Here is a 17855-nt window from a genome sequence, read left to right on the forward strand (position 1 = left end):
TTTCCCTGTGGTGATGACAGCCATCGTTATTTATTAACCCCATTCTTAACATAATACTGCAAATTTTACAATGTCTTCATCAGTCATTAATGGTATCCTCCTGGATGCAATACAACTTCATAAATCTGAAAATTAACTACTAATAGACCCCTGGTAGGAAAAAATGTATTGGAGGTTCTTTTTGATCTCATTTACCCCAAATCACCTTGCCTCTGCGTTTACAAAGGCTTCTTCAGGCAGGGCATGTGCAGCCTGTGAGACTGGACATCTTTGATCCTTCTCAGGATTGTGGGTGGTACACGACAGTCTCCAGAGGTTACCCTTAAGTATTTGACACTTCACATCAGAAAGCCGCCCTCTGTTTGGGATGCTACTACATCCTTGCCAGATGGTTTTCTGGCCTTAGTGGCAATAGGGAAGAAATGCTCAGGAGGTGGTAGGCTGTCTACTGCACTGCCAAACGGCTTTTGCCTTCATGAGGTTTCTTCTATCATTTAACTGAAATCTACTTCCTACAGTTCCTACCACTTGTTTCTAGTCCTACATTCCAGAAATTGTCTCCTTCTTTGTGGCAGCAGCCCTTCCAATGGTTGATTACCTCGTTTCCCCTTAACCAGTGCGTAGTGGTTCAGGTGCAGGGCTAGGAACAGGGTGGCCCAGGTTCTAGCCCACCCTCAGCCTTGGAAGCTCAATGGGTGACCTTGGGCCAGTTGCTCCTTCTCAGCCCAACCTACCTCACAGGGTGGTTGTTATGGGGAAAACAAGGAGAAGGCAGCAGTGTGTATGCTACCTTGGGCTCTTATAAAAAAGGAACAATATAAATCTAATAAAACAAAAGAATAAGTAGGCATGCTATCTCTTTCAGGCATTTCTCATATACTGTAAGCTTCCAGATCCCTCACCATCCCAAGTCGTTTCAGAACATTCCAGTTTGTCAGCATCTGCTTTAAAATCTAATGCCTTGAACTAGGCATAGATGTAGCCTGACTTAACCAATGCAGGCTAGTGGGGAACTGTAGCCTTATTTAGGAATGTCAGTATAAGGGAAAAGATGTGCAGCTTTGCTCCCAATCTATCTTCCATTCCCCCATTGAATAAAAGGATTTGGAATGAGCTGGAAATGGGTCTTTTCAGGATGCTCAATCAAAATTATTTTCACATTCATGCATACGTGAAGCTGTATAGGTTTCCCCTTCAACATGCAGAGGAGGTGCAGTTCTGGAGGTCAGCACCCGCCTTTGTGCAGCCTGTCCTTGTGTGGGGCCTTCTGCCCTGGGGAATGCATCCTGTCAAACACCTTCTAAGGGCACTTTCCACTCCCTCAAAACCATTTGATAATGATCTGCAAACATCTTCACAATTTCCTGTTCAGAAATACTAGCAAGGAGTGAAAAATCACATCCCAAGTTGCTGCAAGTGTGGCAACATAAAAATCCCTACTCCACACAAGAGAGAAATATTAAAAACCAAGGTAGCCTGGAGCTTTCTGAGCAGCTGGCCTACTGGAGAAGAAGGAAACTGAGAACTTGTCAGTTTCACTACAGAGTTACTTGCCTGGACTACTGATGAGGAAGCTGTCAAGCCAGCATTCCCCTTTCAGGACCTGCTAAAGTACTGAAGCTCAGGAGTTGGGAGGCTGGGGTAAGGCAAGAACCCCTCAGTGGGGAAATGGCCTACTCACAAACTTCACAACGCTCTAGTGTTTCCAGTTAAGAACGAGCTTCAGAGCAATTCCTCTTGTGCTGCAGCTGAGCAGGAAGTAAATTGACTCATCTGATGAAGGGGGGCACAGCCAATCCCAGGGCAGCCCAAACACCTCATCTGGCAATGCCTTAAGATTAAATTATCTTTTTTTAGTACAACTCATATTCAAGTATGTGATCAACCCCTACACTCTTCATAGATGTACCATTTCCAAAGCTGGCATCGCCCATTACATAGGCTTTTAATCTTTCAGTTTGAACCTAAGACTTTGCATTTATCTCTTGATTACCATCATGTTGAGGGGTTGCCTCAATATTTCAGCCTGTTGAGAATATTTTGAATATTTCCACTGCTTCTATGGAATTAGTTCCCCACTCCCCAGACAATAAGGTGCACTTTACTTTCCCATATAAGTAATTTATAAATGTCAGTGTTACTAAGTTTTAAAGATATTGTACCTGGATCACAGGGACTTAGGTTTAAATCTCAACATCACCACAGAACTCAGTGTGTAACTTCAAGCCAACTAATCTTTATCAGAACAACCTACCTCACAGGATTGATGTGGGGATAAAATTAAGAGAGACCCTCATATGTAGCACCTTGAATTCTCTGAACAGACAGGACATAAATTTTATAGCCAACTAAACCCCACAGGGCTTAGGACAGCTCCACGAGCCTCAAAACATCCTTCTAGGATGACATTAACAGCCATTAACAAACAGACTGAGCATTGGGCTTAGCTCTCCTTTTTAACATCTTGTTGATAAGGATATTATGGGAGATTTTGTTAGAACTGTTGGTGCTATAGCTCAGGACTCCATTTCTCCATTTTTAATATGGAGAAAAGAGTGAAAAGCTCTGAGCCAGAAAAACCTGCTTCCACTTCGGAAGCCAATAAACTTGTGTTCTAAAGAAAAGAAGAAGAGCTTAACATTCTTGTGAAAATGTATCTGCTACTCTACAGCCCTGCCCTTTCATGTCTGCTGTGGAAGGGTAGTTCCTTCAAGTGACATCAGAAGCTCCTGGGTTGAACCTGTTCAAGGAATAGAAAGCCTTGCATAGCACAAAGTATCAGAGTTGAAAGTTACTTCTCCTTGGTTGCCACCTGATACATTCCAGACCGTTCATCAGCCTGTTGTTGCTAGTCATTGTTGTGAGTTGTAAGAAGGAAATGATGTGGTTTAGTTCAGTTCTACAGCATACAATAGAGAAGTGCTTGAGGGTTAAGTTTGCAGCTTGGAAGCTGGAAGGTCCTGAAGGGCTGAGTAATTGGCTCCTTCGTTATGAGACAAGAATGTCCTTGATACCTATGATAGGTACATGGCAGCCTGTCCACTAAGTGCTACAAACAGAAAAATGGAACCCTCTCAAAATGCAGATAGAGCTGTCTTAGGATACTGTTTGTCTGTATTTATTTGATTTCTATCCCGCCTTTTGCTCAGGAGCTTGAGCATTTCTTCCTCCCATTTTTCCCCATAACAATGACCCTGTGAAGTAGGTTGGGCTGAAACTGACCAGCCCAAAGTCTCCCAGTGAAGTTCCAAAGCTTAGGGTGGGCTAGAATCTCCCTAGTGACAGTCCTACACTTTAACATTGGCTCTCATTCTTTTTTCATTGGTTTTTTTTTTGTGGTAGTAATTTCCTTTCTAGGTTTTACAGGAACACAGTTCCAATAATGCAAACACTTCAAAAGGTTTATATGAAGCACAATTTACAGTTATGGCAGAGATTGCTTATCTCTAAAAAATATTGCCTGTGAAATGTGCAGTCTGAGATTTTAACTAGTTAATTTAAACCAGCCTTGGAAAAATTAAAGATATCACCAGGAAAGGAAAAAATCCCTGTATTTTGATATTGCTGGGCCTCTCAGAAAGTATTGAATAAGTCTTCCCCAACCCGGCACCCTCTGGATGGAGTTGAAGTGTTAACTCCCAGAATCCTCAGCCAACAAGCTTATTCTAGAAAGTTCAAGACATTCATAAAGATGCTGAACAGAGATTTCTCATGCTGTCCCAGATCAGACCGAAGACCAAATGGAAACCCTTAACCTTAACCCTACTAATAAATATGACTTCTGAAAAGGTTAAAACTACAATTAACTAGACAGGTCAGCCCATAAATCCTTGCCTATATGTTTGACAAGCTATAGGTCCGATGAATATAAATCCAAGTCTTCTGGAATACACAAAACTGGGCGCAAGGACGTTTTGGAGACACAAAAAACACATATTTCTTTGGCATATGACCATAAATCAATAAGATAATACAAGGAAAGATCTCATGCTTCTCCCTGGGGCTAGAACATTTGGGTTGGATAAAAATAACACTTGAAGGTTGGCCTCTAATCAGACAAAATTAGGAAATGTAAATTCTCTTTACAAGTGATAAGAACACATCACTTTGATAAGAGTCAGTGAATGTTGGGAAGAGAATGTTGCTGAATCAAACATTTGTTCAATGAATGTACTCTCTGAAAGCACCCCAGAATGTGAGTGTTTCAGTAATGCCCAAACCAGGTACCTTACAGAAATACGTATTCTGCTATTGTGAAATTGTATCTCCCTCCCCTTACAATTACTACCATGCTAGGAATCGAGGCTTCAAACTTCCTGAATCTTAACTGAAGCTGTCCTATCTAAATAAAATATAGGTCAAGCTTCTATCAACATCTCTTTGCAGATGTCCCAAGTTTGAAGAGAACGATGGGTGCTTTCTTATGAAAGCTTGTATTCACTTTGGGAATAAAAGCCAGGTCAGTATAAAATATCATTTAATCCTGGGGAAGACACACAACTGTGAATCAGACTACTACTTCTTGCTGAGCAGTACATCTGGCTGGAATAACCAAAAATAGTTTCAGGAACGTAAAGAATTTGATTTAAGCCCCAGATAATCTATCCCCATCCGTGCTAGGCCAAATGATGCCAGTAGGCAAAGCTTGGGAAAGGAAACTGATCCAACCCGTCTTTCTTACTGCCCTTCTCTGCTAGATACTGAGGGGAGCAACTGCCTTCTATTTTGTCCTGCACATAAACAACAAGTTTGCAGTTGGGGACAGGATTTGGGAAGAGGCAAACCATCCCACAGGTTTGATACAGAGACTTGGAGGCTGTATTGTGGTGGGGAAGAATATGTTTGTGCTTCCCATCCTGTTAAAATGTAAGGACACGTGACTCCCAACTTGAATAGCGTATCCATATGAGCTTCCAACAACATGATTTAAGTTCCATGAGGGAAATCTCTATGCACAATGGAAGGATTATCGACACCTAAAACTTGAGACTATACTGTACATATTCCTGGTTGATAATTCACACTTTTACACTACAGGATTTAGTATTAGGATGAAAAACTTCCTGGATCAAGTGCCAGGCACACTTTGCTTCCGAGAAGCAAAGATACTGAGCAAGGTAACCAGGCATTCTTGCTGGCATAATTTCAAAACAGGGGAAGGGGAGGGGTAACAGCTGAACCTGACAGCTGTAGAAACCATCTGTATATTTTATAAACTGCCTCTGGAACCTGCCCAGTCAATCCTTCAATAGCATTTCTCTTGGCTTGTTTTGAGCTGAGCAGCCTAGCTTTTACTTATGTAAAGGTATTCACTGTGGAAGCCTGGTGTAATTTTGCATAGCTTGTTATTTTATGTAATATATCCTCCAGACTAGCTTCTTCTATTTCTCATTTTGATCTCTACATTCTGTTTCCTGGATGATCTGAGGCCAAAGTTGTGGTTCAATTTTTCTTTATTAACATAGTTTAGAAAAAAGAATGAGTGAAGTTAGGACTTTGCATGACCACCTAAGACTAGAAATATAGATTGCCAGTTTTTGTGTCAAGTGCACAATCCTCCTGAGCAGATTAATGAAAAAACAACCTGAACCATTTCCTTGTAAGGATATGCTGTCTACCTTTCTCTTATTTGTAGGCTTTTTCAGTCTCAAGACACTTTTATCTGACAAATTCAGAAATCATATCACCATGTCAGATGGGCTGAAATGAACCTCACCCTCCTTTGGCCTCCCTGCCAAAATGGTAGCAATGGGGATCATTTATCCCTGTCAGGGTTTCAGGGCTTAAGCCCCCAGAGCAAAACATAGGTATGAGTCAGGGCAATGGATGTTGGCTGAGAGTAAAAGGAAAAAGTTGCTGCAAACAATGTCTTGACAGCACAAAATGTTCTCATTTCCCCACTTATGCATATACAAACACAAATGAACACTCAGATGCTAAATTACCACACATAAAAATGCATTCAAATCTTACTGTATGAAAATACTGCAGATTATTTTTAAAATTTAGTGTAACAATTGCAGGCTGCTGTACAGGTAATCTGCAAATGAACAAATGCAGGCAAGCTTAATGGCAGCTTGGAAGTCATTTTCTAAAGACTTAAGTTCTGATCCTGCTTGCAGGTTATCTGGTTAATGGAAAGTGATGCTGCATATATTTGATCACTCTTGTTATACTTCACATGCACCAAAGTGGAAACCTTCAGTGCATGTGTGACCAGACGGCCAACCACAAAGGTGTCTGAGGAACTTCCCAGTGGGCTTGGGGGCAAATTAAATTTCTTACTGCCCTTCTCTGCTAGATACTGTGGGGAGCAACTGCCTTCCATTTTGTCCTGAGCATAAACAACAAGTTTGCAGTTGGGGACAGGATTTGGGAAGAGGCAAACCATCTCACAGGTTTGATGGGTCCCTGCAGTGTCTGCATAATACACACACCTATGATCAATGGAGCTATGATTAAATTAAACCATTTGTGTTTAATCTGCACAACACCCTGAATAATAAACTGATCACTGGGCTGGGTTATAAAATAAAATGTGACTGGCCAGTTTGTCATCAGTGGGCTGTACAAACATAACCAGTAGCAGGGAGCAGCAGCTGAGCTGGATTTTAGTCAGGGTCGCCTCTCAGCAGTAGCTGAAGATAGGGACCGAAATTAAGAGCATTTATATATGCTCAGTTTTGTTTTATTTTGAAATGATCATTTAAAAATGGCAGATAAGAGGATAAGGAAGATTCATGCGACTCTGGAAGCTCCGGTTGCTAATCCCTGATCTAAAGGAGGGTTGTTTCCCAGTGGAAGTCTACCTTAGTCGGCAGCAGGAATGGCCAGGTTTAAACCTCTTCCCACTCCACACACCCCAATTTTGTGCTGGAGTCTCAGTCCAGATCAGACCCTGCAGTTGTAACAAAGTGCAAACTCAGAGACTGGGTCTCCCTCTGCAGGCAACACAGAACCCAAGAAGAGCTTGGGTGGGGATGGGCAGTGAGGGTAGCGGGGTGGGAAGGAAGAAAAGACATTGGAGTCCTGCAAGGGCTATATCTATCTTCCCAAGATTTCCATACCAAATTTATAGATTTCTGAGTTTGCATGAATGGCAAAAAAGTTACAAAGAGGTCCTCTCTGTCCTGAACAGGATGGATCAGACCATCAGGCCATTGATTTGAATATAAAGCAGCTGTTCACCTACCAGATTTAGAGGCACTTTGACCAACCTTAGCTGCTTCTAAGCCTCCCTTCCACACATACAAGCTAACCATAAGAAAGTGAACATTTCCTTTTGCTTTGTGCTGGCAAAGTTGTAAGGGACTGGATAGAAGCTATCACTCTTCTCCTTCAGAGATACAAAAACGCACCTCTCGCACTGCCCTGTATTTCTGTGCTTTGAATGGGGGCATGATAGATAAAGCCAACAGACCTACCCCCAAAGCATCATTGTGGCTGTGCCACAGATTAAAAAAAATGGTGAGGTTACAGAAAGACTGACTCACCACCTCTCCCAGAACAGGAGTTAGAGGATTTAACTGCTGCAACTTTTTGAGTGGATGTGATTCAGTCAAGCTCAGCCCAGCCCTTCTGCAGTTGTTGGGACTAAGCTCACATGCATGCAGCCCCTCCCACCCCAGCATTGAGCAGACTTCTGTTGCTGAGCAAACGGTGACGTAATGTGGAACAAGCACAGCCAAGCGGGCCTTGCCTACAACGGCTGCCTGCATTGCGCTGTTTCCCAGCCCTCTCTGCTGCAAGCCAAAGGTTCTCCCAGGGAGGGGGCACACCAGCACATTTATTTAGTGTGCCAAGTTCATGAGCAGCTGTGGCTGAGAGCACAGGAAGACCCAAGCAGCACCTGCTTATAGGCACCTGGTGATTTCACTGTGATCTGCTTGGGTCTCCCCAGCATCCCACAGAACATTTTGCCTCATCATTTTGGAGCACAATATGCTTCAAGGGGCCTGGGCTACAGAATTTAATCTGGACTAGAGGCTTCCTGGGTAAGATGACTGCACTGGTACCCTTCTTCCCTATTCCAGTGACTGCAGGGCAGGATGGCTTACACATAAATACTGAAAGGAGGAGGCACAAAATACGCATTGATCCCCTTTCAGGTGCAAAAAAGGCAGACTTTAAAATGCTCAAGCTGGATCCCCACTACTGGGCTAACACAGTCTCCAGGACTGTGAGAAATAAAAAAATAAACTGTAGATAATTCCAACTGGCCAAGGATATGGCCTTATGATAGCTTTTGTATCATTCTTGACAGAGGTGAGATGGTATGAGAGAGACTTTCTCTGCATTTTCTGCTATTGACAGAAAATCTTTGAACATGGGATAAAAGTGTCTGTGTTTTTTATTTATTTATTTAAGTGGAAATGTCATTCTGACCTTGGCCCAGAAAAGCTTTCTGAGGGGTTTGCATCTAGGAATAATGTATGTTTTTATTTGTTCATTTATTTATTATTCAGATTCAATTACCGCCCATCTCCCCCAAAAGAGGGACTCCGAGCGGACTGTTTAATTTACATTAAACAAAAATGTTTAAATATTACACCCACAAAGCAAGCCTTATTCACTAGAGAGCAGGTTAATGCATCACCAGAATATGGGGAGAAACAGAGCAAAAGGATGGTTATTGTGAATACCTAACAACCATAGTCATGGATGGCCTCATTCTGTGGTTTTATATGAGACTAAGTAGTATTGGGGGGTGGGGGTGGGCAAACAGAGTCCTGCAGCACATCACATTGCATCTCCCATGCAAATTCCCTAGCATTACATTACAAGAATACAAATCTTTCAAGAGACCATCATTAATGGGACCAAGCACTATTGAGATCTCCAAGAGAATTAAGAGGATCATTCTCCCACATAGATTCTCCATCAAGCTGACCAGGGCTGTTCTAGGCTGAGCTCCAGCTTGAAATATATCCCAATATCCAAGACTGTCTAGACACAACAAGAACCATGCACACAGCACATGGCCAAGATAGGTATTTTCTGTATGATACATGTGCTGTCTATGAAGAATCTTAGAACTCGAATCTCTGGTATCTGATGAAAAAGGACCACAGACAACAAAGCTAGAAATATATTGGAAGCTCTGGAGAGCTACTCTCATTTGGGCTGCATCAAGGGCAAAACATCTTTTCAGGCCAAGGCTATACTTAGCTCCTGAGTGGGGCTAGGAAAAAAAACAGAGAGGCAAAAAAACTGGCAAGGGCAAGGACAAAACCTAAATTTAACATGAATGTACCTTTCAACAAAATTAAATACTGTGAACATGTGTGAGAGAGTATGTGTATCATAATATGTATATGTAATAATTCTTCCATTTAGTCACAATAATAATCATCACTGAATTGTCTCTAAAACAATTTCAAATATTAAATTAGGTACTTGTTAATGGAATTCAGAAGTAACATTGGTCTTCCCCTGTCCAGAACAAACATACCTTGTCCTGATGCTGGCCAACACCCAACTTTCAGATGAGCTGGCCTCAGCTAATGTTTTTGCAGGGCTAGATTTCCCCCTCCAGAAAAACACTATCTTGTCATCTTCAATGGATGGTTAAAAAACCCTTTCCCTCCTAGCATGATCCAGCCCATTGCAATTGTTTTTGTTTCAGGCCCTTCTGGCAGTTGGCAAAGAAATATATCACTGTGTTTTACATTCAGCAAGCAAAGGAGGAGGTGTCACAGGGTGGGGAAGTGAGCAATTGGTACACAAGGGAAGTTAAAGAAGCTCACTGGTATGCTATCAACCTTTTGCAAAATATAAAAGGAATTTCTCCCTAGCAACTCAGGTCTTCAAGAGTTTTTCAAAGGAACAGCCTCTTAACAGGCAGAAACCACAAGATGAAGCCTTACCACTGCTATACCTCCACGCCTGGTGGTGGTAGTGGTGTGGTCTGACTACTTGGTCCTGCTTATGGTGTAAGCTATTCAAGACCCAGACGCTACCTCTCCCACCCATCAAGAGCTATTCTAGGCTGCATCTCATAGAATTTGCATAAAGGGCCCAAAAATCTTTCACTGCTTTTGCACAAGAAGGGGGTGAGGAGGCAAAACTGTCCAAGTCCCAATTTGCAATCAGAATAGCAAGAGACCAAGTTAAAGCCAGAGGGTTTGGTGGCTCTCCTCAAAGCAGGAAATGGGCAACCTTTCAGTCAGAAGGGGCTGTATTTAGTAGTGTTAGCAGGAATTACAATTGCCAAGGGTACAGTAGATGTCGCTAAATAGATGGAGCCATATCATACACATGGGCAGGGCAAGGATTCTATTTTTCCTTTTGGCAGAGGGGCTTTAAAACAATTATTTTAAACTTTCAATGTGTATGCATTTCCACTTCAAAATGGCAAGAAACCAGAATTCAGCAGGACAGCTGCAAGAAGAAAATGAGAAGGATTCTAGGGTTGCATACGGCCACAGATTGCGGTTTATCCTGCAGTCATAGAAAATGGTTACTTCCATCAAATTCTAAAAAAAAAAAAAAACCCACCAGAAGGGCAACTGTAACCTAAATTCAAAAGTGGTATCATGCCACAGAACAAATCTGCATATATCAGGGAAAGGAAATCTTCAGCATGATAAAATCCCACGTTCTGCTTACTCTAAAAATTCTCTATGATCCATACCCTTATATTTTTTTTAGTTTACCATTGGACCTTACACTGATAGCCAAACTGACATTTGTAAGGTTTTTTTTCCCTCTTAAACTGTATGGATTCCCTACCCTCTTCTTCCAATTAAAATAAACTTTTTACGTTTGAACAAATTGTATCTTTTTCCATGTTAAATATGCAACATGGATTGGTATGCTATAACCTTGGAATCTCAATTTAAGAGCCAAAATCTCAGATGCAGGAATAGGCAACTTGGTGCTCCCAGGTTTTGGGTTTTTTTAAAATCAACTCTCCTGAGCCCTTGTCAGCATGACTGATAACAAGGAATTACAAGAATGGTCTTAACTGTGGATTATGCTGCCTATCTCTGCTCTAGTGATTCACCTGGCCATCATAAACTGTCTTTAATCTCCGTTTAAAGTTTTTGCTTGCCAATAAAAATGACAACAAAGATGAAGCTACACTGGTTTTCTTATGAATCTCTTGAAAGCACATAATCAATCCTCGCATTTACGATCGTCGCAGAGTCCTGCGGTCAGCATTCACGTGCTTTGCAACTGGCGTATGACAAGCAGATTCAATACAGAAGGCGGAAGTAACATTGTATGTTGTGGTGACATGATTTTTCTGCTTTGTGACCATGATTGAGTTGCCTGTTCCAGTTGTAGTTGCTATGCGAGGACTACCTGTAACACTATATCCAAGAGTAGCTTTGACCCCACTGCCATTTGAAAAGGTGGTTCAAATAGTTCTGATTGCCATTTGTCCTAAGAAAAAGTAAACACAATTGTTGGTGTTATGTAATAGGCTAATTTATGAGGGCTCAGGAATGTGTGTTCAGGTTTTACAGGATTCTGCATGATGAAGAGTTCTTTGTAAGTTGAACCTGAAGAACTTTCACACTTTCAAACATGCAAAGCAGGCCATAAGAACAAACATCCATCTGGGACGAGGTAGCAGAACACAGCTAAATAATATGATGTCAATAAAGCTATGAAGTTGAACTATTCAAAAGCAGCCACACCTTCCCAAATACTTGACTAAACTTGCTCCACCTGTGCTGAATAGAATATTGGTATAGCTGTAACCCTTTGGACACTTTAGCTCACTCTACTTCTCACTTATGCTGCCAAGGTAGGCTTGCTCAGGTAGTTGTCACGCATAAGCAGGATGCAGCTATTCCATTAACTGTTGCCAGTATTAATTGTATATGAACCATTCACTGGTGGTGGCTGGGCCCAAAAGAGACTTAATCCAAGTTGCATACCTGTGTAGTACAAAACAGACAATAGGAAACATAGATGTTCCCAATATCCAAAACAAATGTTTATATTATATTCTAGTCCCTTATCAGAAAAAAAAAGACTAGCCTTGTATTGAAACTGAATTGTATTTTCGTATGTTCCACAATATTTTGGGTAAAAATCTGCACAGCAAATTATGCCATCATTACTTAGCAGTTTTGTGGCTGATTTCAGGGGCTCCAGAGGTAAATAACAGGGATAAGAGTCATATATAGGTCCACAGGTTTCCAACTTCTGTTCCACTTTTATTCCCAGAAGCAGCCCGACAGATTTTTCTCATTATTTGTTCATATCAGTGAACAATCAGAGGTATGCTGACCCTCTGGACTCATCTATACCCAATCCAAATAGTTCTTAACTTCAAAATGTACATCCAATACTTTCAAAGGAGTTAATGTGCAAGTTAGGTTCTACTATGGGGATAGTCCTGGCTAGTAAGATAATTCAGACACTCAGTAGTGACCATTCCTGCATTCTACTGCTGAATTTCTCAGAAGACATAAGCTAGGATTCAAGTGTATTTGCAAGGTATATTCCTAAGGCTAAAATCTTTGCTTTCCCATTTGACATTTGTGAAATCAGTCTATGGTTTCTAAACTGCAAGAGAAAGAGGAGAGAAACTACACTGTACATTCTTAATGGCCAAATTCTATTTCAGAAATGTTTGGTGGCACTACTGCCATACCATACCAAGGTTGAGGACCAAACCGCAATTCACTGTAAGTCTTTTCAATAAGAGGTACATGAAAAATTGTTTTTTTGTAGCTTTTGTCTTTCTCTTTAAACTTAATAAAATTCATAATAAAAAAGATTCTTCCTGAGAATTCCAGATTTTCCAACTTGCCCTTCTCCAAGCTAATTTAACAGTCTCTGAAAAATGTGCCTACTATCAAGCAATGGAGAGAGACACTGGCTGGGCTACTCATAGGAGGTACTGTAATAGTCTCAGTAGAAAAGAAAATTGGTAAAAGAATAGGTTTAAGGCTAATAGGATGGTTTGATTGGCAGAGATTTTTTTTTTTTTGCAGGGGATCATAAACTATAAAGTATTAGCCCAGAGGGAAAATAAGCAATATAGTAGAGGAAAGGATGAAAATGGCAGCTATGAAGTTATCTTATGAGTCATCAGCAAGATAAAATATACCTCAAAACTCAGAGCTTTTGGCAGACCCTACAGAACAGAAGATACTTTCTCCACTTTCGAAGATTATTGGTTATTCCGTTGCTTATGGCCTGCAGGACTTTAAGTTGGAATTTAGCCTATTCAACAATTTGCAATAAAAGAGAAAAAAACAAGATCAAAGTACCAGAAGTCACCAAATACACAGCAGAAAAAAGGACCTGCACCAGGAATTCCATGCATCAAAGAACACGGATGGGTAGACAACTGGGGAGAAATTCTCACTTTGAAGAGCAGAAGAAAAAGTTGCATTTTTCTTTTCAAGCTGGTAAAAAGAGATATGACTGCATAGTAGAAAAGACAAACCCTAAATTACAAATGCCGTGCAAGAATCTTACAAGCTTTTGTTCTCCTTCACCATCTTGACTGCAGCTCTCTTTCCAATAGCTCTGCATCTATGTTCACCTTCCAAATGGAAAGATAATTCAGGGCAGTGCTTATGGGGGCATGTTGGCACTTCCCTCGTATTACCTGGTGTTTTGCAAGATAGCTATAATCTCCTGGAAGGCAGATAACAGAAGCCAAGGTGGACTTTGAAGATAAGAAACCTGTCAGTCAGAAGGCGAAGCTGAATTGATAGTAAAAAATGTGGCATAAACTCTTGGCAATAGATGGGGCAATTTTGATACAATCAGGCTATGGATTCCGCTGCTTGCTAATGAACACTCATTAGGCAGTCACTCATTATGTAGGCATGTAACATGCAGTGATGCATCTAGTTCTCATTCCCATAGAACAAGTACACAAACCCATCAATGAAAGTGCAATTTCACATTTATGAAATGGCCACTTTACCATCTCTCTGCCTTAATAGAAGACTTTGTGAACAATTTTATTTGCATTCTATAGTCTACTACAGAATACAGTCTAGGAATGGTGGTACAGTGAATAAGAGCTATTAATGTCCTTTAAATACAAGGATTCAAACTGAAGGAGCCTGTGGGGAAAGGTGAATTGAAAGAAACATTTAAGACATTTAAATCAGGTTTTTCACAGTACTAGCTTACAAATTCCCAGTCAGATGCTCAAACTCCACATACATACAGTACATCCAATCTTGTTGAATCCTACATTTGTTAAGGCTTTTACCTGATTAATTCATTTCACTGGACTTACTTCCAGGAAATTATACTTCAGTTGATCAGTTAATTTAGAATTTGCATATAGAAAAGCATGATAGTTTTAAAACATTGTTTTAAACTATGCTTTCATGTGCAATAACCTGTAAGAAGCACTCCTTGTGTGTGATATAGGTACAACTGCCTCAGGATGGTTTCAACCTCCTCTTAAGCAGCAGCCAACGTTTGGATATGGAGGCGAGAGGCGTCTGTTCAGTCAACACCACCTGCATCTCAGCAGAGAAGCAAAACCTCAACCCTGAGCTTGGGACTGGCACTATGGAAACAAAAAGCACAGAACAGCCCTTTGAGGGAAGCTTCCCACTAAAGATAAAATTCACACAAACCTAATTGTGAAAACATTTTTATTTACTTTGATACATTTCATGGTGGTAGTCTTCTGCCATGTATTGCCAGTCTTTTATTAGGTTTACATATATATGTTAATTATTATTTTTTAACTGCATTGTACAAAAACTATGTTCATTTTGTACACCACCTGCAGATGCATGGCATGACAAGCAATAGATAAATACCTTAAAGAGAATAAATACATAAATTAGAGATTGCTCCTGGGCTTGAAACTCCACTGAAGAAACCACAATCCACCAGGATGGACACTTCTCCACTTCCAAAAGCCTACTTATTAGTGCAGGTGGGCGACCAGTGAAAGCTGTAATCTCATTCAAGCTAAAAGATCATTACTGTTCAATCATGGAAGATGGTGTCTGGGAACAGTGGGATATAAAACGGTAACATTTGTTGCTGGGACTCTTGGTAATCAGTACTCTGATGCACAGCGCTGACTCTCTTGCTTCTCCTGAACGTCAGACCTATATTGGCTGGCTGCGCCTGCCTACAGATAACATACTTGACTGCCTTTCTCACTGACTCTGGTTCTCATCATTACCCTCTGCCTCCTGTGCTACTCACAGTGTTTGCAGCCTCAGGGCAAGACAAGGCATATTACCTGCTGTTATAAGCCCTTGCATTGAACACTGTATTCGCTTTTAAAAATTGGTTGCTAAATTAATCGCTGATACCTTTTAGTAAAAAAAAAATAGTCTTAACTCATGTCTTAAGCATTGCAGCCTTACTATATATATATATATATATATATATATATATATGAAATACATACTATACTTATAATAAAATGGTTTGACTTCCCTCCCTAAGTAATAGAAATATCACACTGGAATAGCTAATCGAGTAGAAAGAAGCCAAAAAGAGCAGGTTAAAAGCATCAGTGGCTCCCTGGGTTTAAAGTTAGGATCTCAGGTAAGCATCTCTGCTTGCAGAAAACAAATTACATTAATTAACAGAAAACTTGCCACATCCAGAGAATCTGAGAGACACAGAGAAAGAGAGTGTGCAATCTTATATAAACAGAATGTCAATAAGAAGTGAACATCAAAAGTAAAACATGTGCACACATGCACATGGAGTAAAATATGCTTGTGGAAAACCCAAGTTTACTATTGGAACAAACGAGAAACCAGTGAGGGAGTCCTTGCTGAGGACACTGATGCTATCTGCTTCCTCTGTGCCTACCCAGTTATTTTCCTGTAATGGGAGGACATGAGGACAAAGGAATGAAAGAGGACAACCTTCTCCCCTTTCAGCCTTTACCATCTGCTGTCATGCAAGCTGGAGAAGTGGGATTGTTACCATACTTTTTTCTTGAAGTTTCATTATTGTATAGAAAAACTATAGCATTTCAAGGACAACCATGCTCACTACAATTATATTGGTAATGATCAAGTTTGCTAGAAAGATAATGAATTTCTAATAGATTCCATTTCTGACTGGTTCATTGTCAAACACAAACATTTAATTTGGCACATGCCTCTTTATGACCCTAGGGTCCTTTGCAATGGTCTCCTGGGCCATCCCCAGTCTGGTTGTGCTTCTACATAGGATGCTACACCAATGATCCAGCATAACTGCCTCTTTGAACACTCTCCCATGAAACAAGCAGACAAACTGCTGCTATCCAGCTGAGTTAACTGGAACTCTTTGTTCTGTCTAACCCTTGCAGATGGTTACAAGACATCATGAAGAAAGAAAAAACTTTCCAAACAAGGCAGCAATGGGTTGGTAAATAATCTGCATCAACATAGAAGAACACATTATTTCTTGGCTCACTGCAATAAGTATGTTGAAAATTGACATTTAGTAGTTTAATTCTGCCTTTGGTGAGAAGCAGGGCTTTTTTAGGCCAACTGAAATATTTATTTTGCAAGTGATGTCATATTCTTTGTAAAAACAAATTCACTCCAAAGAGTGTTCAAGTATAATTCCAAGAACTAATCCCATCACACCTGTTGAATGATGTATTCATCGAATGGCTGGCACTGATAGCAAGCAACACTGTCCAGCACCCACTCACGTGAAACTACAGCAATGCTGCACTGCAGTGGGAGCTCTGCAAAACACCAGATAAGCAATGAGACATTTAATGCCTGTACTTTCTTCTTGAGAGTTCTTTCTTTAAACCATATTTGATGAATATCATTTCAAAATGCCTAAACGCAAAAATGGGAAATCATAAAGTTTTCCACTGTTGTAACAATCCTTTACAAGATAATGTGCATAGGTAAGAGGGAAGCTTTTTATTCATACACCTCAACTGTATTCTCTGATTTTCTTAATTGCCTCAGGAAAGCAGATATGGAAAACAGAAAGATGACAAACTCCCATTTGTATTACAGTCTGGGGAAACTAAGAAACCACAGGCATTTCCTCTAAGCAGTGCAGGGTAGAGGCAAACATTTCAAAGTTCCTCACTCAGTATCTTTCTCCAAGTAAGAGGCAGTAACATCTTTTACCAACTTCTTAGGGAAGAGGGGTTGATGGTAATGACTAGTCATGTCTAATGATTAAAGCCAACCAGCATTACTTCTTATTCCCCCAGATGTTTATCTGCTGCAATACTTTATTATACGAAGCCACAAGTCAATCAGATACTTTGTAAGGCCCCTTACGTCTTGGAAGTCACAGGCAGCATTATTATCTCACCTTGGCAGGTGCTCCCTTCCTTCCATGCATCAGGCTGAACAACTATCACAGCAGTGGAGTTCTAAATGATTAGAGGATAAAAGGCAGGAATGAAAAGGGAAGTGGCATATAGGATCAATGTATCTTTCCTGTATGCATTCATCTGTACTGTTAAGACATACTGTTCTTCAGCTTTGCTGCAGCACTCCAGCCAGATGGGGAGTCACTGAGGAAATAAAGATCTCATAGGCAAACAATTACTCTATGTGACAAAGGAACGGGGAGAAGGAACATATGACACTCGCGGGAAAGCCATGACAGAATATAAAGGTTACACACTGTGGTTTAAGAGAGGCCATACACTGATACATCATCACTCATTCACAAACATATTTTCTCTCAAAAACAAATGAGTATACAAGTCTTCTCAGATAGTGGGTGATATGTTGCAATCCCAGAGAGCTGCAGGCATCAGCAGAAGAGGGTGTTCTGCCCCCTAGCTCTATGTATATTTGCAATGCCTTGGGTAAGAAGATTTCTAGGAAATAACGCAGGGCAAGATAAGCCATTGATTTGATTCTATATCTAAGCAGATCCCATACAAGCTAAATTTACCAGCATTTTGAAAGAAT

The 17855-nt window shown here is 40.6% G+C and overlaps 1 protein-coding gene across 1 annotated transcript in view; it reads right to left on the reverse strand.

Moving 5' to 3' along the window:
- Nucleotides 1-17855, reverse strand: part of BRCA1 (BRCA1 DNA repair associated) — a 74168-nt gene that overhangs the window by 3742 nt on the left and 52571 nt on the right. The window contains exons 14-15 of the mRNA XM_063300476.1: nucleotides 17245-17305; nucleotides 16548-16651 (exon numbers count right to left, since the gene is read on the reverse strand). Coding sequence (XP_063156546.1) covers nucleotides 16548-16651; nucleotides 17245-17305 — 165 coding nt within the window. The remainder of the gene's footprint in view (nucleotides 1-16547; nucleotides 16652-17244; nucleotides 17306-17855) is intronic.

Source organism: Candoia aspera, chromosome 4 (genome assembly GCF_035149785.1).
Source record: "Candoia aspera isolate rCanAsp1 chromosome 4, rCanAsp1.hap2, whole genome shotgun sequence".
Classification (NCBI taxonomy): domain Eukaryota; kingdom Metazoa; phylum Chordata; class Lepidosauria; order Squamata; family Boidae; genus Candoia; species Candoia aspera.